Below are 25,972 nucleotides of genomic sequence, written 5' to 3'. Positions count from 1 at the left end.
ACTAGATTTTAGCTGCGTGTCAGGGCAGGGCAGGACGCACTCGAGCTAATTTGTACAGTCAGCCCTTTGCCATATGATTAGGACAGTTCCTCCCGCTGCTGCTAGCTGGAAGTTAAAGCTAGTTACGCTTTTTTAACTTCGCATTGAGCGCGAGCGAGCAGAGCAGTCGCATTACTTTTCTGTGACTTTAGCTGTTTTCTCTTTGAATCGTTCTGTTGCTTTATTCCACTCACTGAAACCAATTTCAAAGCTTCACTGACTTTTAGCATCGTTTAAAATACAAAACACAGCTGTGGTGGATGGAGGATAACTCAGCCTGTTTTTGGATGTACTCACCACTTGCGAGCTGGCTTTCAAAACGCCATCTGGAGAAGAATCGTTTCTGATGAGGGACAGTAACTTTACAAACGTAAAGACGTTCCAATGCTTCAAGATTAACATCCATATTCCCTGCTTCTTGCTCAGCCCAGTAAACCCACACAGTCTTTGAGCGCACGATCAGTACTGTACGGATTATCCGTGGTCATCGCTACACCCGGTGAAGACGTTCGCCAGGTGGAGCGTTTCTCAAGATGTTAGCAAGGCCTCTCAGGAGGATAAGTTGTGTATTGACAGAACTCAAGAAGAATTCAGGGTTTCCATTTTAGTGATTGAGAGCATAAAATTTACTGTAAAAACAGGAGACATAATTTGTAATAATTTATGAATCTTTAACTGTTGAAGTGTATTTGATTTAGCGCAAGGCTAACGTCTTGAAAAGAGGAGGGACGACGGTGGTTCTGTTCCATGTCCAATACGAGTTTTAAAAAACCCTGTTACCCTGTTGTGCCATGGAAGGCTAAGACAACCTTACTTCACGTGGTCAAGCAATGGTCTCACTCTGCAAAGTATATCTGACTTGACTTTTTCCCCTCTTCATTTGCAGTAGTTCTTTTCAATTCCAGTCCTCAGGCCCCCTGCTCTGCATGTTTTATATTAAGTTATTAATTTCATCTTCCCTTTTGTTATTAGTTCCACTGGGGAGAGGCAAGTTATATAATCCATTTATATTGTTCAAATGTTTATTTTTCCTTCTGTATTAATCACTAGCAGAACAAGTCAGGGTTGGGTCGGGGGGCGGGGCCAATGACCGGGCCCCTCACGTGTATCACCTGCGCAGCTGGAAACTGTTGAGGGACAGTAACTTTAACATTACATACACCCAGGGGTGAAAGTAAGGGGGTACGGCAGGGTACTGCGTACCCCTAAAAGATTTAGTGGGGGTATGCAGTACCTGCAAGAGAGAGGAGCGGCTGTCTGCTGTAAAGAATCAACGGGTTCACTGTGCAGCTGCGAGTGCACCCACTAATTAGCCGTGACTGATTAGTTTTCCAAGAACAATCTAAAACATGACATAATCGGTTAATAAATAACTCCCCCCCCCCATATTTCATATTGTTTCTGATCTGTTTGTGCTTTGCTACAGCAGGGCTGCAACACGTCGATAGCGGAAGGTTTTGAGTTAATCTCAGCATTAGGTGACAAACTGAACGTCTCCAGGATGCTGAGAGCAGCACGTCCTCCTCTGACTCATTAAAACGTTCGTAACTTTACTAAAGAACAACAACAAAATCAACAAAACGTGTTCAAATTAATGACCCAACAACAATAATAATCTTAGTGATTATTGTTTCAACAAGATGTTGCACAATTCTGTGCATTTCGGTTCCATTATTAAAATAACCAGCAGAGCAGGAGTTTAAAATTAACTAATCAACCACCGCTGTGTTCATGAGGCTTATTAATGATCGCAAAATAAATATCAAGCCTGCAAACCTAATATCGTAATGGACTGAATGTTATGTTTTTAATGTAATCTCTGGTCGGCTTGGAGAGCACAGGAGGTTGCCATGGCAACGGGTGTGCTTAAATCACAGAAAGACGGAGAGTAAAAAGGTGCGAGTGGTTTAGAGTTGATCACCTGTTCAGGTTGCTTTACCTTTGCTGTGTCTCATCACAGCCTGTAATTTCTGAACGTTCTAAAAACGACAAACTTGGACTAATTACCTCATTCTTTGTGAGTATACAGTGGGGCAAAAAAGTATTTAGTCAGCCACCAATTGTGCAAGTTCTCCCACTTAAAAAGATGAGAGGCCTGTAATTTTCATCATAGATGTACCTCAACTATGAGAGACAAAGGGAGAAAAAAAAATCCAGAAAATCACATTTTCTGATTTTTAAAGACCCTGCTGTGATTCACTTTGTCTGGTATTTATGTAGGCTACATGTTTTGGCAGTTCTGTGATCATGTCAAAGCAGCAATTTATATTAAAAAGTGTTTTATTTCCGTTTGAAAGCTGCCCGTTTCCATGGAAGGACAACAGAAAATCGTTCTTATAAACATATAATTACTAAAATCACGATACCCTCACTTTGTATCCCTCTGAAAAATGAACCCATTTAAATAAAGAAATAAAGAAATCCCTCCATGGGTGATACCACGATAGAGAGCGTTCATTTTATAGCGCTAACACTGGAGCTGTAAGTGGTCCGGTATGAAACGGGGGTAATAGAACAACACAGCACTTTAAAATTTCAATAATCAGAATACCGAAATTGTTTCCGTTGTTTTAAAAGGTTCATGTCAGTCTGCCTTTTCACCATCGATATGTTTCCCGACCGCCCTGCACTTTAGGGGGTTAAAAAAACAAAAAAACAACAATAACAACAAAAAACGCCGCACACATTGCGCTAAACTCTGAAACAAGAGAAGCGGGACATAAAACGGAGCGACGAACTAGATGTGAATTATGGCATAAAAACAGAGAATCCGACGCTGAACAGTGAAAAATCAACACATGATGTGAAACACATCATGACGATTAGGAGGCGCAGCAGGTGATGAGTGAAGATTACTGATGGTCAATAAACGATAAAATAAATCTAGCAACAGGAAAGAAACTAAAGTGGACATAGCAATAAACCGAGAGGATAAAACTAATCAAATGAAACTAAATGGAAATGAATGAAGAACAAAATGCAAGAATAAACTAAGAAACTAAAGTAAATACGGAGGAATAAACTAGTATGGCAAGACCATTCGAGCAATAATTAATACAGAGACTGTATGGCAAGAATAAACAGACACTATTACAGATAAAAGGTAAAATAATATTGTTTAAGTGCCATGGGCATTGGCGCAACTACACATTATTCAGGTGGATGCGAAAACATAAATCGGCCCCCCCCCACGAACGAGCGTAGAAACATACGCTCGCCTCCTCCTAAGCCCCCCTCCTCCAGACGCCGATACGTTTAGGGCAAAACTCGCTACATTTACCCCGTTATGTGCGCGAAGTGAAGGAGCGTAAGGCGCGCTGAAGTGAACGGGAAAACATAATCGGTGCGCCCATTCAAAACATCTACAAAAATGATAGTAACATTAATAATAAAATAATTGTCAGTGCAAAGTAGCCTACAAATTCTTTGGTGGGGGCGGTGAGGGACCTGGATAAAGGCTGGGGGGGCGCTGGCCCGAAAAAGTTTGAGAAACACTGGTCTAATATAAAAAAAATAGTTTGGTGCGGTCGGGCTCAGAGTCTGAGAGGCTTTTCCTTTATCAAACAATTTAGTTTTTTGCCTCTTATTTAGTGGAAATATTGATGTTCATGAGACTTTCTCTAAAATAATAACCTTTTTCAACCTTTATAACTCCACTGTTGAAAATGAGAAGCTAACATTCACAAATGACATTGAAATAAAATCCAGTCCAACATCTGGTTTGAGGTGATTCCTCTGGAACCTGTTGGAGGAAAAATATCCCGACTTCAGAAGATGAGCTTTAACCTAACAGAGCTCTGTGGTTCCTCCTGTCAGTATGAGAGTCAGGGTGAGGAGGCGCCATGTTAGGAAGAGAAGTGGAAGCTGCAGGATCTTCAGAACAAACAGGTCATGATGCTGGGCTACTGATTATCCCTCTGTCTGGACACAGGATCAATAGAACCAGTTTACAAGCTAAAATTAATGGTTATATGCCAGACATGGAAAACTGGGATGAACTCCCATGATGTTCAGAGTTTAGGTCTCATGGCATCTCAAGGTGTCAACATTACAGCCAGTGGGCTGAAGGAGAAAATACAGCTTTATTTTGTAGTAATTCAAGAGCTACCAGCTTTTATCACTTCACAAAAAATTAATCAGCACAGAAACTCCAAAGCACACAAAGAAGCAATATTTTTTATTTGTATATATATATATATATATATATATATATATATATATTTTTTTTTATTTTTTATTTATTTTTTTTTTCGTCATAGTACCCCAAAGAATTTAAAACTTCTTTCACCCCTGCATACACCTTTCTGAACAGGCGAGGGCGCACTTTCTCCGTCTATAATCAGACATTAAAGCGACTTGTATTAATGGTATTCATGATAAGTGTTTGGATATTTTCATTTGAGTTGCTATTACACCTTTATGTCATTTGATTTGGATATTTTCATTTGAGTTGCTATTACACCTTTATGTCATTTCAGAACAAACTATTATTTTGTATGGATCGGGTTGGAGAACTGGAGCACATGCTAGGTGCTAATGCTAATATCTCCTGATTGACACATTAAATAAACGGAGACCGCCTCCAAACCCAGACTTGATGTCTTGTGGTGTGTCTTATCACCACACAACACACACAATGCAGAAGTCCACCGTTCACACTGATTTAGTTTTCTTATCAGCTTCTTTTCTTAAAATAGACATTTTTATTTTTGTAATAAGTTGATTTGTTGTAAAATATACGCTATATAGTTAAATAGGCTAGTTTTTAAGGACCTTTCCTCGGAGTAGGACAATCAAGCTGCTTCTCTTTTCATGGTGTCACTGGAGGTCCAGCACTGTCTTTTTTTGTCTTGCTTTCAATTGTGTCGATCCTTTATTGTTTTCCTCATCAGCAAAGTCAATTGAAGGTTTGAGCCCCTCAATTTTTAAAGCGTCACTGACCATCATTTCTGTGGTGTCTAAGCGGGAGTTGATCGTCTTGGACAGTGATGTCAGGATCATTTTCGTTTTTGTCTTCGCCTTGTACAACAGGGACTTTTTTATGGGCTAGTTCTTTAGAAGGGGTACCCTAATGTGAAGCATTCAACAGAAGGACGTCTTCATCAATGGTGTCATCATCCATCTTAGTGTAGTCATATCTAATGGTCATCAAGTTGTTGCTGGTGGTGACTGTTGAGTTTTTGCCATTTTAGAAGATCTTTTTCTATCTTGAGAAAACATTTTACCTTCAAAAAGGATAGGCTCTCATTTAAAAAGAATATTAAAAATTGTGTAGATTTAGTTGAGAGTTTCCCAATAAATTAATTGAATTTTGCGCAACAGGTTGAAAAGGAGCGTCTGCTCAAGCTGCCATCTTGGTCCGGGTCTCCATGCGCACTGCACATTGCACAGCAGCTCAGCTTACCAATGAAGCGTGACCTACCGCGGCCACCAGGGGGCCCCCAAGAGCAATTGTTTTTCTTTCTGTTTGCCCCATATAGCAAATTATTTCTACATGATCAAATATATATTATTGTAAGAAAAAAAAATCATAACTTTATAATGAAGTTGTGTGTTTTAGTCCATATGATCAGATAGAAATCTTTACAAAAAAATAAAACAAAAATTGTTCCACTTAAGAGGTACCCTAGTCAGGGTGGAGGGAATTATGAACAGTTCCAAATACCAGATAGCAAGGGCGTAGGAACAAGTTTATCATTGTGGGGGACACATATCGGAAACCTGAAAGATCCATAAATAGTTTGAGCAAAAATGTCAACGCGTTACTCTAATCTGACCCCTTGTATCGAGTAATCTAACGTGTTGCTATTTACAATCCAATAATCAGATCCAAGTTACGTATTTGTACTTTTTTTTTTAAACACATATTGTTGCCTTCCTATGGGATTTACGTTTCATGTGTAAAACCAGCAACACAAACAAACGATGAAGGAAAAGGAGATGCACATTTTCTAGCTGATAAATGAATTTTTCATTGAGTAATCAAATTACTCTTTCAAAGTAACTATGTAATAAAGTAACTACACTATATATCATATGTGTGTAGACCTGTCACAATAACAAATTTAGATTTTTGATAAACAATATTGTTGTTTTGAGACCATTTTTAAGTAATAAAATGTTAATGGCAAAATAATAATGCAAGAACACAATCTGAAAGATCAGTAAACTTTAAATTATAATGAACATTTAACACTGCAACTGGAAGACATTTCAAATATCCAAAATAAATAAACAAAACGACAAATAAAATGAATTTTGAAGTCCTTGTAAATAAAATTGTCCTTCAAAAAAGGTTTAGTTGAGACCAAAGCACCAACCTGAAAGCTTTTATCATACAGTTTTTGGTAGAAAGAGAGAAAAATAAAAAGAGAAATGATAAATCATGCCAATGAAAATTATTGAATTTGTTTTCATTTATCATGAGTACGGAGCTCGGCTCATTGTGCGCGTTGAAGCGAACATGCAGCGACACGCGCCCACCCCGCCGCATGCGCAGCGTGTCGCAGTGCCTCGTGCACCTCTGGATCTTTGCAACTCGGAGCGGATAGTTAAGTTAACCCTTAACTATAAACGCCATACCGCTGTCTGGGCTCAAACCGCGACTATAACTCAGCCTTCCAGAGAGAAAAAAGGAGATGGAAGCTCGGCGGCTGGGCTGATACAGTTTATAATCAGTCTACAGTTAACTCACACTTTGTGAATAACATTAGAGTTGCTACTTGTAACTAACCTGGTTCCCTGGCTGGGCTGGCAGTTTTGGCGGGTTTGAATTGCTACCAACAAAAAACTCCTCTTCCCTCTTCATCTCCTAGACGACGAACAAAATATGCGTCCAGTTTTTGGCTTTTCCTTGCTCTCTTTTTTCCATCCTTCTCACTTTGCCGCTCCATGGAGCTCCACTCCTGTTAACTTAGTCCGTAAAAATGTTCTAGCTAATTTGCCATCTGTTGCCAAAACACTGATGATGACGTTGGTGGTGACAAGTTTTACCCAGAATACACTTGGAGACAATAAGGACAATCCTCTTGTAGATAATGCCAGTCACATAGCATAACATTTTAGTCAATATTTTACACCGACAGTGTCACTGAAATCAGTCCGTCTTGTAAAGCTTTAAGCAACCAAGAGTCAACAATGACTAGGGCAGCCAACTATATAATTCACTAGGGTAGATTTCTTTATAGTTGTCCATCCATCCATTTTCTTTTCACATGTGTAAAGAAAATGGACAATGGAGATAGGCACCAGCCAATGTTCCAGGCGAGAGGCGGGGTCACCCTGGACAGGTCGCCAGTCTGTCACAGGGCAACACAGAGACACACAGGACAAACAACCACACACACCTAGGGAGAATTTGGAGAGGCCAATTAACCTGACAGTCATGTTTTTGGACTGTGGGAGGAAACCGGAGAACCTGGAGAAATGCATGGGGAGAACATGCAAACTCCATGCAGAAAGACCAGGGCTGGGAATTGAACCCAGAACCTTTGTGCTGCAAGGCAACAGCTCTACCAACTGCGCCACTGTGCAGCCTCTTTATAGTTGTATATATACTAAATCTGCGACCATGCTCTGAATGTTAACAAATTTTGTACAGAATCTACTGAGTGTAGAGATTTCATAAAGCATATGCAAACTGGATTCCAAAAAAGTTGGGACACTAAACACATTGGGAATAAAAACTGAATGCAATGATGTGGAGATGACAAATGTCAATATTTTATTCGTAATAGAACATAGATGGCAGATCAAAAGTTTAATCTGAGTAAATGTAACATTTTAAAGGAAAAATATGTTGATTCAAAATTTCACAGTGTCTGCAAATCCCAAAAAAGTTGGGACAAGTAGCAATAAGTGGCTGGAAAAAGCAAATTGAACATATAACTCCCATTCATCATCCCATTTATCAGCAAAATTATTGAAAAAGCAGTTTTTAAACAATTAAATGACTTCCTAACAATAACAAACTGCTTTGACTCCTTCCAGTCTGGTTTTTGTGCTCACCACAGCACGGAGACGGTCTAGTCAAAGTGTTCAATGACATTCATATAAATACAGACTGTGGGAGAACCACAGTGCTGGTTCTGTTGGACCTCAGTGCAGCTTTCGACACTGTTGATTGTGACATTTTACTGAATCGACTGGAGAGTTGGGTCGGACTCTCCGGTCCAGTGCTCAAACTGGTTTGAATCTTACATAAAGAACAGGGATTTCTTTGTTTCAATCGGAAACTTCTCATCAGAGAGGTCAAAGGTCACATGTGGGGTACCCCAAGGTTCAATCCTAGGACCCCTTCTTTTCAATATTTATATGCTCCCACTGGCTCAGGTTATAACAGGAAATAGGATTTGCTACCACAATTATGCGGATGATACACAGCTCTACATCACGATGTCACCAGGTGACTCTGAACCCATCCAATCACTGAATAGATGCTTAGAACAGATCAATGTGTGGATGTGCCAAAACTTTCTCCAGCTGAACAGAAACAAAACTGAAGTTATTATCTTTGGACCTAAAGAGGAGTGAACTAGAATCAATGCACAGCTTCAGTTATTACAACTGAAAACCAGCGATCAGAACGAAGCCTGGGCGTAGTGATGGACTCTGACCTGAACCTTCAGAGCCACATTAAGACAGTCACAAAGTCGGCCTTCTATCACCTGAAGAACATCTCCAGGATTAGAGGACTGATGTCTAAGCGAGATCTAGAGAAACTCATCCATGCGTTTATCTTTAGCCGCATTGATTACTGCAACAGCGTCTTCACAGGTCTGACTAATAAATCAATCAAACAGCTGCAGCTGATCCAGAAGCTGCTGCTGTTCTCACTAAAACCAGGAAGATAGAGACATAACACCAGTTTTAAAGTCCCTACACTGGCTCCCTGTAGCTCAGAGAACAGACTTTAAAATACTGATGTTAGTTTATAAATCACTGAACGGTTTGGCACCACAATACATTAATTAAAGATCTGTTATTGTTGCACCAACTTTTCAGGCCCCTCAGACCTTCTGGTTCTGGTTCTGCTCTGCATCCCCAGAACCAGAACTGCCAAACTGATTCCCTATTCCCCATTCAAATGCCGCAGGATGGCCATGTTTGCAATCCCTGACCCTAAGGATCATTTTCCACAATGGCGCAGCATTTTCAATACAAACCTTCAGACATATGGAAGCGTGGGTCCTAACCCTTGTGAAGCTGCTAGTATGCAGTATATACCCTTTAGTCCATGAAAATTTCCTGAAGGGGTCAATAAAGTATATTCTGTTCTTTTCTGTTTTCTAATAACAAAGCTTTTCCTCTAGGGACATTGTGAGAAAAAATATATTTCTATGTGTAGACATGACCATCTGGTAATATTTTGGTACTTTTCTGATGAATTGTAGGTTTCTCATTAATTTGTTAATTTGTGTAATTATGCAATAAAATCAAGGGTAAAGTTTGCTATTGAATTTATGGACATGATAAATCATTAAAGCTATTCAACATCTAGTCCTGACCATCTGGAAATCTTGTGATAATGTTTTAATGAATCATCAATTTTTAAAAATACTTATGATTAATTTCAGCATTAAAAAAATATGGTGATTAACATATTTTAATGAAAAAAAATATGTCCAGCAGGTTGTCATGAGGTCATACATTTCTGTTGGGTAGTTCACTTGGTGGGTCCAACTGGACTGCTTTGCAGAAATACAGAATTATGGGCATTTCTGTCTGATTTTATATGTAGGAAAATTGGACACAATTCAAATTGATCCTCTACTTCCCCCAGACATCTTTAGAATATTTTCACAATTTTTAATTGAATATTTTTTCTCCTTTCTCCAGTTTAAGTATCAGTAATTGAATTAGTATGAATATAGAAACCTTGATAAGCCCAACGTAAAATAAAGCAAATTTTCTGTGTCATACTAAAATAATTCCACACTGTCGTTAAGACATGTAATAAATATAAAACTAAAAATGTATTATATTTTCATTTACATTTCAAGACTTTTCATAAGGAAGCACAGATAATTTAAAGTCTTAAGAAGCTGTCCGCAACAGTGATTTACAGAAGATTGGCAACATCAGACAGAAAAATAAGTTATAAATTATATGTCAAGAATGCATAATATGTTATGCTGCAAGAATTTCCACATTTCTGACCTTTTGTCACAGAAAGAACTTTACTTTAAAAGCTACATTCACCTGTTCAGTATACATTTATGCAACGCCTTGAAGTCTGCCCCAGTTTTATCCTATGTAGTTCTTTTCTGTGTCATCAAGAATGAATCAGTCAGAGACAATTTCAGGATTTAAGATGTTATCCTGACAGCTGATTGTGATGTACAACCACTCACATTTTTAGAACCACACATTTACTAAAATACTAAATACATTTCAGTACTACTCTACTGATACTACTCAGTAGAGTAGTATCTCTGAGATCTCAGTAGAGATACTACTCTACTGAGATCTCAGTAGAGATACTGAGATGACAGTATCTCTACTTCACATGGCTTATACATGAAGAATCATCTTTTTCAAAAATTTTTATAGCCTAGCTCAGGGGTGGGCAATCCTGGTCCTCAAGGGTCAGTGTCCTGCAACTCTTAGATGTCTTCCTGGTCCAACACACTTCAATGAAATAGAAGTGACTACACTAGGAGGTGACTTAGGAGGTGACTGCACTAGAGTCCAGCCAATGACCTCATTATTTGACTCAGTTGTGTTGAAAAGTAGAGACACATCTAAAGGTTGCAGGACACCAGACCTTGACGCCTGGAGTTGCCCAGCCCTCGCCAAGTAATGTCATACAAATAACACAGAAGATATGTCATTGACATGTTGGCATTGACTATGACATATTCTGTCACATCACTGTGCAATGTCGTAGTAATATTCTCGTAGTCTTGGCTCAACAACAGCAAATCCAGGTCTTTCTTCCACCCTGTAAGAAAAGACAATAGCAGAAATTGAAGAAAACTGGTGGATAATTAATATATACTTTCTCCAAGAATCACAGTTATATGGTTAATTCTAATTCAGTTATAAGACATGTACTTATAGAGATCTTGCTGCCAGGAATGTATTGCGATATGAGACTTACTTGTATGTCCAACAGGTTGTCATGAGGTCATACATTTCTGTTGGGCAGTTCACTGGTGGCTCCATGCGTTTTCCACTCTCAAGCATCTGCATAACATCATTTCCCTTCATTCCCTGTGGAAGATGATTCAAAATAAAGATGACCATATACGAGTTGAAATGGTTTTAAACAGTGATAAAAATTAAAACATAAAACATATACTCCTTCTGCAGTTTTGCTTATTAACTTTGCATTTTCTAAACAGCAACCTCAACAACAGATAAAAGAACAGACAAATTATTATATTGACTTTGACCAGTGGATTGCTCAAACAATGCCCTGCACATGGTAGGATTATGCAGCAGTCACCCCTGCCAAGAAATTGGCTGTTTCTATGAAGCGCCAGCAGAGCATATATCTATATGTTTAGACATAATTTATTTATAAATATACGTTTATGTTTTATTTGCACCAAGAACATGTTTTCTGTCTTCACTTGATTGTTTGGAAAATATAGATGTTGTGTTCTGAAGAGCAGTGGTTCTTAACCTGGGTTCTATCAAACCCCAGGGGTTCGGTGAGTCGGTCTCAGGGGTTCGGCGGATCCTTTGCCACGGAGGTAAAGATACACTTGTGTAAAGTTGTGATGACGCCCTGCTGGGCCATCACTTGCTGCAGAGGATCACGTTACATTGCTTCTCCAATCAATGCTGCGGGGAATTTAGTGCGCGCAGCAGTCAATGGCTGTCGTAGTTGTACGTCATGTGATTTCTTTAATATTTTAATCAATACTAAATATGTTGAGCAAAAGAAGAAGAAAAGGAACAGACTTTGCTGAGAAGATGACATGAGAGTAGCACTTGCCAAGGTGAAGCCACGCATATCTGAACTGGTCTCCCAAAAACAACAGCAGAAGTCACACTGATTTGCAGGTATGTAATTTGGGCAGTGGATTGCTCAAAAAAATTGGCCCCAAAAAATTATGTTGTAGATTCAAAATGACAAAAACAAATTAAATTTAAGATTATATATATATAAAAAATTCCCTTCTCACCCTCCATGGGTGGTCTGTTTCATCCTCTGAGCTCGGGTCCTCTACCAGAGGCCTGGGAGCTTGAGGTTCTCCTCCAGTATCTTGGCTGTGCCTAGAACTGCACATTTCTGGACTGAGATGTCTGATGTTGTCCTGGGATCTGTTTTAGCCACTGCTCCAGTTTGGGGGCGACTGCCCCGAGGGCCCCGATGACCACAGGCACCACTGTGGTCTTCACCTTCCAGGTCTTTTCCAGTTCCTCTCTGAGACCCTGGTATTTCTCCAATTTTTCATGCTTCTTTTTCCTGATGTTGTAGTTACTTGGTATTGCTACATCCACCACAACGGCTTTCCTCTGTTCTTTATCCACCACCTCAATGTCCGGTTGGTTCTCCATTACCATCTTGTCTGTCTGGATCTGAAAGTCCCACAGGATCTTAGCTCGGTCATTCTCCACCACTTTTGGGGGTTTTTCCCCACTTTGATCTCGGGGCTTCCAGTCCATATTCTGCACAGATGTTCCTGTACACTATGCCCGCCTCTTGGTTATGTCGTTCCATGTACGCTTTCCCTGCCAGCATCTTGCACCCTGCTATTATGTGCTGGACTGTCTCAGGGGCCTCCTTGCACAACCTACACCTTGGGTCTTGTCTGGTGTGGTAGATCTGAGCCTCTATTGCTCTGGTGTTTAGAGTCTGTTCCTGGGCGGCCAGGATGAGAGCCTCTGTGCTGTCCTTGAGTCCAGCTTTCTCCAGCCATTGGTAGGTTTTCCTGACATCAGCCACTTCAGTTATTTGTCGGTGGTACATCCCATGTAGGGGCTTGTCCTCCCATGATGGTACTTCCAGCACCTTGTCTTCTGTTCCCCATTGCCTGAGACATTCGCTGAGCACATCGTCCGTTGAGGCTTTGTCCTTGATGTATTTATGGATCTTGGATGTTTCATCCTGGACAGTGGTTCTCACACTCACTAGTCCTCTGCCTCCTTCCTTACGGCTCGTGTACAGTCTCAGGGTGCTGGATTTGGGGTGTAATCCTCCATGCATGGTTAGTAGCTTCCTAGTCTTAACATCCGTGGCCTTCATCTCTTCCATTGGCCAGCTAATTATTCCTGCAGGGTATCTGATTACTGGTAAGGCATAGCTGTTTATTGCACGGATCTTGTTCTTGCCATTGAGCTGGCTTCTCAGGACTTGCCTTATTCGTTGGAGGTATTTGGCTGTGGCTCCTTTCCTTGTGACCTCATCGAGGTTGCCATTTGCTTGTTGTATTCCCAGGTACTTGTAGCTGTGCTCTATGTCTGCTATTGTTCCTTCTGGGAGTGAGACCCCTTCTGTGTGGGCGACCTTCCCTCTCTTTGTAACCATCCGACCACACTTCTCTAGTCCGAATGACATCCCAATGTCAGTGCTGTAGATCCTGGTGGTGTGGATCAGTGAGTCGATGTCTCGCTCGCTCTTGGCGTACAGCTTGATGTCATCCATGTAGAGGAGGTGACTGATCGTGGCCCCATTCTTGAGTCGGTATCCGTAGCCAGTCTTCTTGATGATTTGGCTGAGAGGGTTCAGGCCTATGCAGAACAGCAGTGGGGACAGAGCATCTCCTTGGTATATGCCACATTTGATGGACACTTGTGCAAGTGGTTTGCAGTTGGCTTCAAGGGTGGTTTTCCACAGCCCCACTGTTGATGTTGTACATCTCTAAGCATTCAATGATCCAAGTGTGTGGCATTGAGTCACAGGCTTTCTTGTAATCAGTCCAAGCGATACACAGGTTGGTGTGTCGGGTTTTGCAGTCTCGGGCGACTGTGTGGCGTACAAGGAGTTGGTGTTTGGCTCCTCTGCTATTTATGCCTACGCCTTTCTGTGCCGTGCTCATGTATTTATCCATGTGCCCACTTATCTTAGCCGCTATGATGCCTGACATGAGCTTCCATGTTGTAGAGAGACAGGTTATTGGCCGATAGTTGGATGGGACTGAACCCTTCGAGGGTTCCTTCTGTATCAGGATTGTGCGCCCTTCAGTTAACCATTCAGGGTGAGTCCCATTTTGTAGCAGCTGGTTCAGTTGAGTTGCCAGTCGCTCATGGAGGGCAGTGAGTTATAAACATATATATATATATATATATATATATATATATATATATATATATATATATATATATATATATATAACAGTGGTGGGAAGTAACGAAGTACAAGTACGTCGTTACTGTACTTAAGTACAATTTTCGTGTATCTGTACTTTACTTAAGTAGATTTAATAATGGATACTTTCTACTTTTACTCCACTACATTTTACAGTAAGTATCTGTACTTTCTACTTCACTACATTTCTACAAAACTGTCGCGTTACTCGTTACATCCAAGTCGCGTTGTGTTTTTTTTTCCGTTAAAATGTGAAGTTCAGGGACTTAAGGTGGCGCCGTAAAATCCGAGCAATAACGTGACGTAGTGTCTGTTGTCACCCATCGGCTCCACCTTTACTCGCACGCGGAGCTCCAAGACATGCGCAGTGGTTTTCTCTGAGCGGGAGAAGATGTTTGTCTATAATATAATAGCTGCATAAATTGATATGGCGACATGTAAAATCAGCAGCGCTTCGCTTTCACAGACGGTGGGGACTTTGTCCAATTTTTAACGTCACTTGGAAGGAAAGCTTAAAGAAAGGTAAGCTCCGTGGACGTGATGCTAGCAAAGCTAGCTGTATTGACTGAGACACATGTTGCATCTGCATAACTGACATGTCGCAGATATGGGACAACGCTGTGACCAAAGTGCAATATTGTAATATGACATTCATGGACGATCCGATTCTTCTGGACGGGTCTTGACTAAGTCCTATAGTGCTGAAGCCTCACTGAGAGCCGTTCTTCGTTCTTGTAATGCTCTGTGTACACTGCAGTAGCTATTTTATTTCATTAAAATATCTTTATATTTAATTGGCGAATAAATAAAACAAGAACATAAGAACACAGAGCATGCTCATTGCTCTTTGTTTTCGTCACCTGTCATGGTGGCAGACGTTGCAGCAGGAGGGAGGATGAGAACAGTCACGGTGCTCCTCCTGCTTGGTTACTTGTTGCTTATTGGGCCTTGGACAGTGTTCATAGTTGAACGTTGTTAATTGCTATGTTTAATGGTGCAGACAATTATTATTTCTGACATTGGCAATATGGGCAATCGCACAGGGCGTTATTTCTTTAGGGATGGCAGGAGACCTCTGTGTATTGTGGCACAGAGATGAAAGCAAAACAGAATGAAGAAGAGTTTGAATTGTCACTGGTTAAATTTATTTCAGCTCTAAGTATTAAATATCTAGGTGTTTTTATGGGAAAGTAAATCTTTCAGATCAATTTGAGAAGCAATTTTGATAGGTGCACTAAATTTTATTGTCATGTAGCACGGGGTGCTGGTTTTGATTTGGTCTTGGGTTCGGTGGTCTAACTCTGCTACGAGGCTCCTTGGTTCCATGTCCTCCTCTGCCAGTTGGATTTCTTTCAAAATAAATGTGTGGCAAAAAAAGTGAAGTTCATGTTATGTTAGGACAGGAGATGTTTCCATCCGTGAAATTATGATGCATAGAATCATATATCTAAGTCTAAACTATGTTACAGAGTAAACGCAATAAAAACATGTTTTATCTGTGGCATATGATCATATGATCGGTACACTTAATGATATTAACGATTAGGTAATGCATTCAGCAAGTACTTTTACTTTTAATACTTAAGTATTTTTAAAAATCTGTACTTTTTTACTTTTACTTAAGTAAAATGTAAATGTGGTACTTTGACTTTTACTTGAGTACATTTTTGTCTGTGTATTTGTACTTTTACTTAAGTAAATTTTTTGAGTACTTTCTCCACCACTGATATATAATTACATTTTTTAAAATTCTTTTAAAAAATCAACATTTATTTTTAATTAGGAAAATAGTAAAAAAATATTTTTGGGGGCTGAAATTCTTTTATGGGGCCGAAATATTTTTGGGGGACCAGAATAAAGTAATACCGTAATTTGTTGTGAGTTCATGCACTGTGCTGGTTTTGTTCTTTGAGCAAGGTGATATTCATGCATGGCTCATATTGGGCACCAGTAAAAAACATATGCCTATGTCTTGAATTTGAAAAATAAAATCATATTTTATTTATCACTAAAGAAGGGTTCAGTGAATGCGCATATAAAACTGGTGGGTTCGGTTCTTCAAAAAAGGTTAAGAACCACTGCCTGAGAGTTTCCAAACATCTCAACCTGGTAACCCCTAGGAAAATGTTCTGAGGATTATAGCATTGCATCTCTAAATGACTGTCAACAAGCAGGATATGAGTAAGTGAGTTGATGTTATAATGTCCCGACTCTAGTTAGTTACCTTGTATGGTTTTTGGCCAAAGGAAAATGCTTCCCACATGAGTACACCAAAGCTCCAGACATCACTTTTGGATGAAAATTTGAAGTAGTTTATGCATTCAGGAGCATACCATTTCACTGGCCACTTCCCATGACCCTTGGCCTGAAAGACACACATTACTTGTGTTGAGTTGTGTTACACCCATAGACAAACTTGTTGATATGCCTCTGTTATATAATGTAATATAAATAAATATTACTACTCTTTCTTGAGAATATTTTCTGGATACTCTATTCAATACAAAAAACTTCAAGTCAGAAAGAAAAAGCATGTTTAACCCAAAATGTATGGGCTACAGATACCTGGTTTTACACCAGCTGTGCTCTAATGCTGATTTCTATCTGCTGAGCCTGTTGAGCCATTTGAAGATTAATAAGTCACAGTAAACACTACATGTTGTCACTGGAAATGCATTACCCTGTTCACATATTTAAAAAAATCTTGATTGTCAAAATAGAAAGACCAAAGTTGGAGAGGTTATTGATTACCACAGGCAAAAACCATCAGCTGCTGCCTCCTCAGGTAGGGAGGGATAATAACTTGCTGAGAAAAAGATATCTGTTCTAAGCATGTATCAGGTCATGTTTTCAAAATATTTCAGAATCACTCTCATTCATACTCCAAAATATTTTTTGTCTGTATAGCTACCATAAGCAGCACAATATTTCCCTTGCTGACAATACATACACAATTTTGTATGTATGAGTGTATGTGTATGTGCATGTATATGTTTTGTAAATGTAAATGTGGGTATGTAAATATGCGTTTGTTTGTAACACCTTGTGGGGACAATTTTTCTGACACACACAACGTTGTGGGGACCCACTGCTTCTTGTGGGACCGAAGCCCACAAGAGGAAACACTGTATTTGGGTCAGGGGTTAGATTTAGGACTAGGGTTAGGCTAAGGCAGGGGTGGGCAATCCTGGTCCTTGAGGGCCAGGATTGCAACTCTTAATGTCTCCCTGGTCCAACACTTGAATCCAACAGCTGAATCACCTCCTCAGTGCAGTCAGGTTCTCCAGAGTCCTGCTAACGACCTCATTATTTCACTCAGGTGTGTTGAAGTAGAGACACACCTAAAAGTTGCAGGACACCGGCCCTCCAGGCCTGAAGTTGCCCACCCCTAGGCTAAGGGTAAGGTTAAGGCTGTAGGAATGTAGGAATGAAGGGAAGTCGATGGAAAGTCACCAAAAAGATAGCCACGCAAACATGTGTGTGTATATATATATATATATATATATATATATATATATATATATCTGTATTTTTATATATAAATTTATATTTCTAGTTTAGCTTGTATGATTTTTCTACACTACTGTTTTTTATTTTGTTGTTTTTCCATTTCTGTTTCTCTTGTTCTTGTCCACTTTATGCCGTAACAACTTTCTCACTTGGGAAAAATAAAGTATTATTTTATTATCTTATTTTTCAGACATCATTGTCTGATTAAAGAGTTCAGAGATTGATAGTTTCTGCAATGTATGTGCTAAAGTTTATACAAATCTCAGCATAACTGCTCAGCATTTTGTGGTGACTTATGCATAACTGAATGATACATCATTTTTGTTAATATTGTATTAGTAAACAACATGAGTAATTCATTTTATATAAACATTTATCTATGTACTATTAAATAAAACGCCTGACCAATCCTTTCCAAGATAACCCATAGTCCCTCCCAGCCAAATTCCTCTGGAGTTGGGTCTGCTAGTCAGGATAGGGGTTTATTTTTGTTGCTACCTTGGATTTTGTATTTTTTTGTAAGTGCCCATCATCATTTCTACCATTCTACATTAAATCATCAAAAAAACCCTCAGCTGCTGCCTCCACGTCTCTGCATTTGGGTTCACCTCTCCACTACCAACATCAAGACACAGTGGCACCGAGATCTGAAAAACTCATCCCTTAAAACTCGAACAAACCAAAACAGTTTCTGTGGCCCTTATTAAAAACTCAACAGACATGAAATGGAAGATCTACTAAAGCCACATTAGCAGCATTGAATTAAATCTCCCGTTATAATTGCAGTTTATTAATTTGTATTTGAGAACAAAGAGCTCAAACTCAAAGATTAAACTCTTAGCATCAAATTGTAGCTGTGGTAACAAAACAATCTAACTATGAAGATTGTTCTTTGAACTTTTATAAAGCAAACTTGTCAGCTCCTTTAAATCTTACATATAAATATTAATCAATTTAAAGTCTTAATTTATGTATGCTGAAATCATTAAATCAAATGTAACATCATTGATAATCTTAAATAAATGTTGCATTTATGTATCTGTGGTCTGTGTTAAAATATTAGCATTATGGGCTCCTGAAGCCCTGGGGCCTTATGGAGCTGCTGACTTCATTTGGTTTAAACAAGTGCAAATAATTAATATTCATTTTAATTGTATTTTTTGATTTGTTGCTTTTAAGACTAGTTGTGGGTTTAAATAGCGTTTCACTGGCGATGTTTTCCCATAACATATAATTAGTAATATTTTTATATTTCCTGTCTACTTATCTTTTAATACAAAAACATGGTGGACCGCCTCAGCTACCCGACCACTGGGCTTAAATGGTTTTCTGGGGGAAACCCTGAATTTTGAGGAAAGTGTTTAGTTTAACAAATTTTGGAATAAAAACAAATTGGAAAAAGTAAAGCGCTGTGAATACTGTATTTATTTGCTTGTTTGGAATATTTTATTCCTACATGTGAGGGAATCCATATAAAAGTAAGTCTTAGTCCCCTGGTTTTAATTCTGTACATTGCATTTTGTTAGAAATTGAACATTGATTGTTACATTTCTAAAAAAGGGTGACCCGAGCTGTCTGACTGATATTCATGCAGGAGAGTTGAGTGTTGAACAAGGAGTAGGTGGGTAATTATGAGGGAAAGGAAGTTGAACTGAGGAAATGGGAGGAATGGGCTTCAAAATATATAGGGAATGTGGTAAACAAGGCAGTTCTAAATACACACACACACACACACGCACGCACACGCACGCACGCACGCACGCATGCACGCACACACACAGAAAGAGAAAAAGAGATGCATCCAAAAAAACTCAACACCCTAGAGTCTTGACACATTACCTTGTAGTAGTTTTGCTCTTCTGCAACAGCTTTCGAGAGTCCAAAATCACTGATTTTTGCATAATGCTGTGTGACCAGCAGTACATTCCTGGCAGCAAGATCTCTATGAACAAAGTTATGCTCTTCTAGGTATTTCATCCCCATAGACACCTGATGAACCAACTCTGTGATGTTCTTTACTGATGTGTTTCTGAAATTTAAGCAGAAAAATGTTCAGCTTTGATCTGAAGTACTGAAAGTTAATTTAGGGTTAAAAGAAAGCTTCAGGTAAAATCATAAACTGGTTTGAACCAGCCAGACAATTTGAATGAGAATGAGTCATATAACTTTTTTAGTGGATGAGATTTATCCAGTATCTGTAAAAGACCTCTATATTTACACCTAGAAGATGCATAGTCATATATTAATCAATGCTAAGTATTCTGAAGCTGAAAGTTTCATCAGCTGTTGCTACAATACAAACAGATTTATACTATTATTTAGGAATCTAATATGACTTTAGGAACACAATAAAACTGAGCTCTTGTAGTTTTTAAAGTGTCAAACTCTCAGTTACTGTTTATTTTCTGAGATTTGTTTTAACTATAGAATGAACACAAGGGATTGAATGTTCACCTTCTGAACATTTGCTAGAAAAAGCAAAACAAATCAAAGATTTGTTTAAATTTATTTGGATTTACCCACATACAGTGAAAGTATTCGGCCGCCTTGTGTTAATACTTTGTAGCACCACCTTTTGCTGCAATTACAGCTGCAAGTCACTTGGAGTATGTCCATCAGTTTTCCACATCAAGAGACTGGATGCTAGGGAGAGAATGGCCAAATTCTTGGCCATCAGGTTAGATGGAGAGCACCTGTGAACAGCAGTTTTCAGCTCTTTCCACAGATTCTCGATTGGATTCAGGTCTGGACTTTGACTTGGCCATTCTAACATGTTTATTTGTGAACCATTTCATTGTAGAATAGAATAGAATAGAATAGAATAGAATAGAATAGAATAGAATAGAATAGAATAGAATAGAATAGAATAGAATAGAAATATCCTTTGTTGTCCCACTATGCGGAAATTACATACTTGTTTTTTTGGAGGAACTTGTTCAGTGGTCCCAGTTCAGCCAGTTCCATGACAAGCATAAGGTTTTCTGCCTCACAGATACCAATCATTCGAACAATGTAAGGATTGTCCAGCTGCTGCATGACATTTGCCTCTCGCAACATTTCCTCACGCACCGACGGGTTGTTATCATCATTCTTCAGAATTTTAACAGCAACTGGTTTCTCAGTTCTAAAACACAGAAAGGTTAGCCTTAGAATGTTTTGTTTCACATCACATAAAAGATAAAAGCAAAAGGATGACTTCAAACAACATGCAACAACAACAAAAAAATCCAATGTACAATATTTCAATGCAGTACATAATACAGTTCTGACACAGAAACTCTCTTCAATAAAATGACAAGGTTGCATATACTGATAAATTTCATCAGCAGTACAGGAAATAATTCATCCAGCAAAGACTTCCATGTTGAGTATCTTGTTACCCGAACCAGAAACCCTGGCTGAATGCTAGGGAGAGAGCTCTGCTGAAAGTTAGGGACACTGCGTTCAGGACAGGTGAAGCATCAACACTTCGAAAAGCGAGGAAAGAACTGGCTGCAGGCATTGTGAGGGCCAAAGCCACAGACACCCAGAAAATTCAAAGTCACTTCACCACCAACGACCCCCGGCACATGTGGAAGGGCATCAAATGCATCATTAACTACATCAAGGATGCACAATGTTCAAGGGACTCCTCACTGCCAGATGCACTCAATAGGTTCTATGCTTCCTTTGAGGATCCTAATTCCCCCTCAGCACTAGACTAATACCACCACCTTGACCTCTCTGTGTGACCACAGCAGATGTGAAGTCCCTCCAAGAAATCAACCCTCGTAAGGATGCAGGCCCCAACAACATCCCAGGGTGAGTACTGAGAGACTGTGCACATCTTCTGTCTGAGGCGTTGGCAGACATCTTCAAAGCCTCACTGTCCCTGGCTTCAGTCTCCACCCACTTAAAGACCACCATTACTGTCCCTGTCCCCAAGTGCTCCACAGTGACAGGCCTGAATGACGTATACGTAATTAAGTGCTTTGTAAGGCTAGTCGTGACCCACAATAAGGGGGGTCCATCGACATCACTGTGGACCCTAACAGTACACTACAGAAAGAACTGCTAGACTGCTGATGCCATCTCATTGGTGGTCCACACAGCCCTCAGCCCCCTGGAAAGCAGGAACTCTAACATCTCTCTGCTCTTTCTGGAGTTCTCCTTGATCTTCAACACCATCATCCCACAAGACCCTGGAGCAGCTGCGGAGGTGGTCTCCAGCTACAGGTATCTGGGTGTGCATGTAGCCAGTGACCTCACCTGGAGTACCAACACCTCGTATCAGGTCAGGAAGGCCCAGATGTGAGCTTCCACAGCTTCCTAAGGAAGCTGCAGAGAGCTGTACTTGGGAACTCAGTCCTGAGGAGCTTTAATTCGCTGTGTGGTGGAGAGCGTTCTCTGCATCTGCATCACCATGTGGCACAGCAGCTGCACTGCTGCTAAGAGGTTGGACCTGCAGTGGGTGGTTAAGGATGCACAGAGGACTGTGGGGAGCAGCCTTTCTTTCACCTTGGACCTCTACACATCATGATGCAGGAGGAGGGCGCTCCTGATCAGGAAGGACTCCATCCATCCTGCACACAGACTCTTCCAGCTGCTCCCCTCAGGCAGGAGGCTGAGCAGCATCCAGAGCAAAACCACCAGGCTGAGGAACAGTTCTTCCCTTTAGCCGTCAGACTGCTGAACTCAACCATCTAGTTCAACTTGATCTTGTAAATTATTTACACACACACTTTTTTAAATATAAATATCTATATATCACATATGTTAATTTATTTTTTATTTATGTATTAAATTTTCTAATCTCTGACCTGAGTTCGAATTTCGTACTACAAAAAAGCAAAGGTGGTATGACAATAAAAAAATTCTTGAATCCTTGAACCAAACTGTGCCACCTCAACACCCTGGAATGCGCCTTGAAATTCTGCCATAAAAAGTAATGAATAGAATTTATGAAAAAAGGCAGACTTTGCAGAGTCCAACTATGACCAGAAACGAACCTGACTTACTGCCGGCATGCCAGCAATGCAGAACAGATTCTGACACTTACAGGATCTTACAGGATCCTAACAGCTCATATCAAAGGGCCCAGCACCAGTAACAGTAAGTCCCAGAGCATGCCCTATAGAATTTCCTGAGTGACGCAGTCGAACACCTTCTCCAAGACCACAAAGCACAAGTAGACAGGTTGGGCAAACTCTCAACCTGTCTACTTGAGAGTAGACAGGTTGAGAGTCGACTCTCAACCTGTCTACTCTGTCTACTCCAGGTAAAGTTGGTAAAGTTGACCAACTTTACCTGCTGTAAAGTTGGTCAACTTTACAGCAGTATATAAAGTTGACTAACTTTACAACCTGCTGAGGGTGTAAAGTTGGTCAGTGTTCCATGACCAGGACGAAAATCACACAGCTCCTCCTGAATCCGAGGTTTGACTATCTGATGGACCCTTCTTTCCAGGACCCCTGAATAGATCTTACCTCGGAGGCTTAAAAATTACTAACGTTATGTTGTGCGAATTAATTATCGCAAACCTAAAATAACTTGATAAATTGTGTTTAGCTGTACATAAACTAAATAGCTATGACTTCTGCTAACTTAAAATCACCTCTACTTCGAATCACAGCTGGTCTGTTGGTGCTTGGGAACTCTGATGGATTATGGGTAATATTTGGTGCAAGGGCGGGGGAAAAAGTTAGGACTATGGAGGGCCCCTGACCGACAGGGGGCCCTCCACAAAATAGTTTTTTTGTTTGTTTGGTTTTTCTTCATAGAAATAGAAAAAAAATGGGGCCTGTCAAATACAAAATTAATTATATCATGTTTTTTTAATTGTTTTTATCAGTAAAAAATAAATGTTACCACTCCCAGACCAAAACAAACACATCCATTATTTACACTGAACACCCCCCTGGGTCTGCATGAAATGGTTTGTTCCTGCTTAGCGCACTTGACAGTGACGGTGTTCAGCATAGACATAATATAAGAATAGACGACTCATACCTATTGCTCTCACCTATTGTCGCTGATGAGATTTAGGGTGGGGCTGTACAGTGGCACAGTTGGTAGAGCTGTTGCCTTGCAGCAAGAAGGCCCTGGGTTCGATTCCCGGCCCCAGTCCCTCAACATGGAGCCCGCATGCTCTCCCTGTGCATGTGTGGTTTCTCTCCAGGTACTCTGGTTTCCTCCCATAGTCCAAAAACATGACTGTCAGGTCTGTCTAAATTCTCCTTAGGTGTGTGTGTGCACTAACCTGTCCCTAGCCTTATGTTTGGTACGTATCAGGATCAGCACATTTAATCGATCATAACATGCTTTTTTGTTACTGGAAGCCTTATTCAAACAGCTATCAAAGCTACATTTATAAACAATTGTATTTTTTAAGTATTTTTTAATTGTATTGATACATAGTTCAGCATATTTAAATATGCTTAGTGGGGAAAACAATAGAATAGGAACGGAATATTCTGATATTGATGCATGATGAGCATTTTACAAAGCACACAGCCGTTCATAATTTAATAAATTATTTAGTAATATCAATACATAAATATACAAACACAAATAAATAATGATTACTACTGAGAAATATATATTAGATACATGTTTATATGTATATATACATATATACATATAAATATATATGTATATATACATATATACATATATATATATAAATATATATGTATATATGTATACAAATAATATATATTGGGCTGTACATGTTTATATGTATATATACATACATATACATGTATGTATACATGTATATACATGTATATGTATGTATATGCATATACATACATATACCCTAACCCTAACCCCTAACCCTACATAGACATATACATATACATATACATGTATATGTATGTATATACATATACATGTATATGTATGTATATATACATATAAACATGTACATTATTTGTCGGCTGTTTTCCAGCCGGTGAGTTCTAGCTTCAGAGATTCAGCAGCTTAGATTGAGTCCAAAATTCGATGTGAGAATCATCATTGCTGCAGTGAATCCGTCTCTCTTTAAAAATATCTACCACTTCTTCCTCACATCGTGTCTTTATGAAACCTTCAAAACAAAACGAAAGATTTGGGAGCTATCTTACTTTTGACAGAGTGAAAGAATTACATATAAATAATAGTCTTTACCACCTGTGTAAACTTTGCTGGTCAATATTATAACAAGTAATATAAGTTTTATAATATATGTTACATTGTCACATTTCTAATATAGGCTCTTGTGTCAGGTAATCCAAGCCAATGTTAGAGAATAATTATTTTTTTTTAGATTTACGGAATCTCAGTTATCCTTCATAGTGGCTGAACCCGTATTACACCAAGCACTACAGCTAATATTAGCTGGTATCTCGCCGGTGGACATAAATGCAGTAAAGTAATATTCTAATCACAATAATATGTCCATCTTACTTGTGAAATGTTCTCTGTGGAGCCCTCACATCAATAGTCCATCGATCAGAACAACAATATCCCTCAGTGCTGAGGCATCTTCTGTTGTTTTGGCTGAGCAAAGTAGGAGGAACGACCACTCCAAGATGGCCGCCGTATTTCCTGCGCTGGAGCAGGCAATGTGGGATCTACTCTTATATTACAGTCATATGAAAAAGTTTGGGCACCCCTATTAATCTTAATCATTTTCATTTCTAAATAGTTAGGTGTTTGCAACAGCTACTTCAGTTTGATATATCTAATAACTGATGGACACAGTAATATTTCAGCATTGAAATGGGGTTTATTGGACTAACAGAAAATGTGCACGACGCATTAAAACAAAATTTGACAGGTGCAAAACTTTGGGTACCCTTATCATTTTATTGATTTTGAATACCCTTAACTACTTTTCACTGACTTACTAAAACACAAAATTGGTTTGGTAACCTCAGTAAGCTTTGAACTCCACAGCCAGGTGTAGCATATCAGAAAAGGTATTTAAGGTGGCCTATAGCAAGATGTTCTCCTATTTGAATCTCCTCTGAAGAGTGGTGTCATGGGCAGCTCAAAACAGCTCTCAAATGGTCTGAAAACAAAGATTGTTCAACATAGTTGTTTAGGGGAAAGGTACAAAAAGTTATCTGAGATTTCAGCTGTCAGTTTCCACTGTGAGGAACATATTAAGGAAAGGGAAGACCACTGGGACAGTTCTTGTTA

The 25,972-nt window shown here is 39.4% G+C and overlaps 1 protein-coding gene across 5 annotated transcripts in view; it reads right to left on the bottom strand.

Moving 5' to 3' along the window:
- Nucleotides 1-7,739: 7,739 nt before the first annotated feature.
- syk (spleen tyrosine kinase) overlaps nucleotides 7,740-25,972 on the bottom strand; it is a 75,144-nt gene continuing 56,911 nt past the window's right edge. For all 5 annotated transcript variants that reach the window (XM_008423824.3, XM_017307952.2, XM_017307953.2 and 2 more), the window contains 5 exons: nucleotides 20,724-20,933; nucleotides 19,649-19,838; nucleotides 16,524-16,664; nucleotides 11,141-11,253; nucleotides 7,740-10,981 (listed from right to left, as the gene is read on the bottom strand). In XM_008423824.3, the coding sequence (XP_008422046.1) occupies nucleotides 10,909-10,981; nucleotides 11,141-11,253; nucleotides 16,524-16,664; nucleotides 19,649-19,838; nucleotides 20,724-20,933 (727 nt within the window). In that variant the 3' untranslated portion in view covers nucleotides 7,740-10,908. The remainder of the gene's footprint in view (nucleotides 10,982-11,140; nucleotides 11,254-16,523; nucleotides 16,665-19,648; nucleotides 19,839-20,723; nucleotides 20,934-25,972) is intronic.

The sequence above is a fragment of the Poecilia reticulata genome, chromosome 12, assembly GCF_904066995.2.
Source record: "Poecilia reticulata chromosome 12, P_reticulata-male-v2, whole genome shotgun sequence".
Taxonomy (NCBI): Eukaryota; Metazoa; Chordata; class Actinopteri; order Cyprinodontiformes; family Poeciliidae; genus Poecilia; species Poecilia reticulata.
Note: the sequence above shows the minus strand (reverse complement) of the source record. Positions and strands in the feature narration are given on the sequence as shown.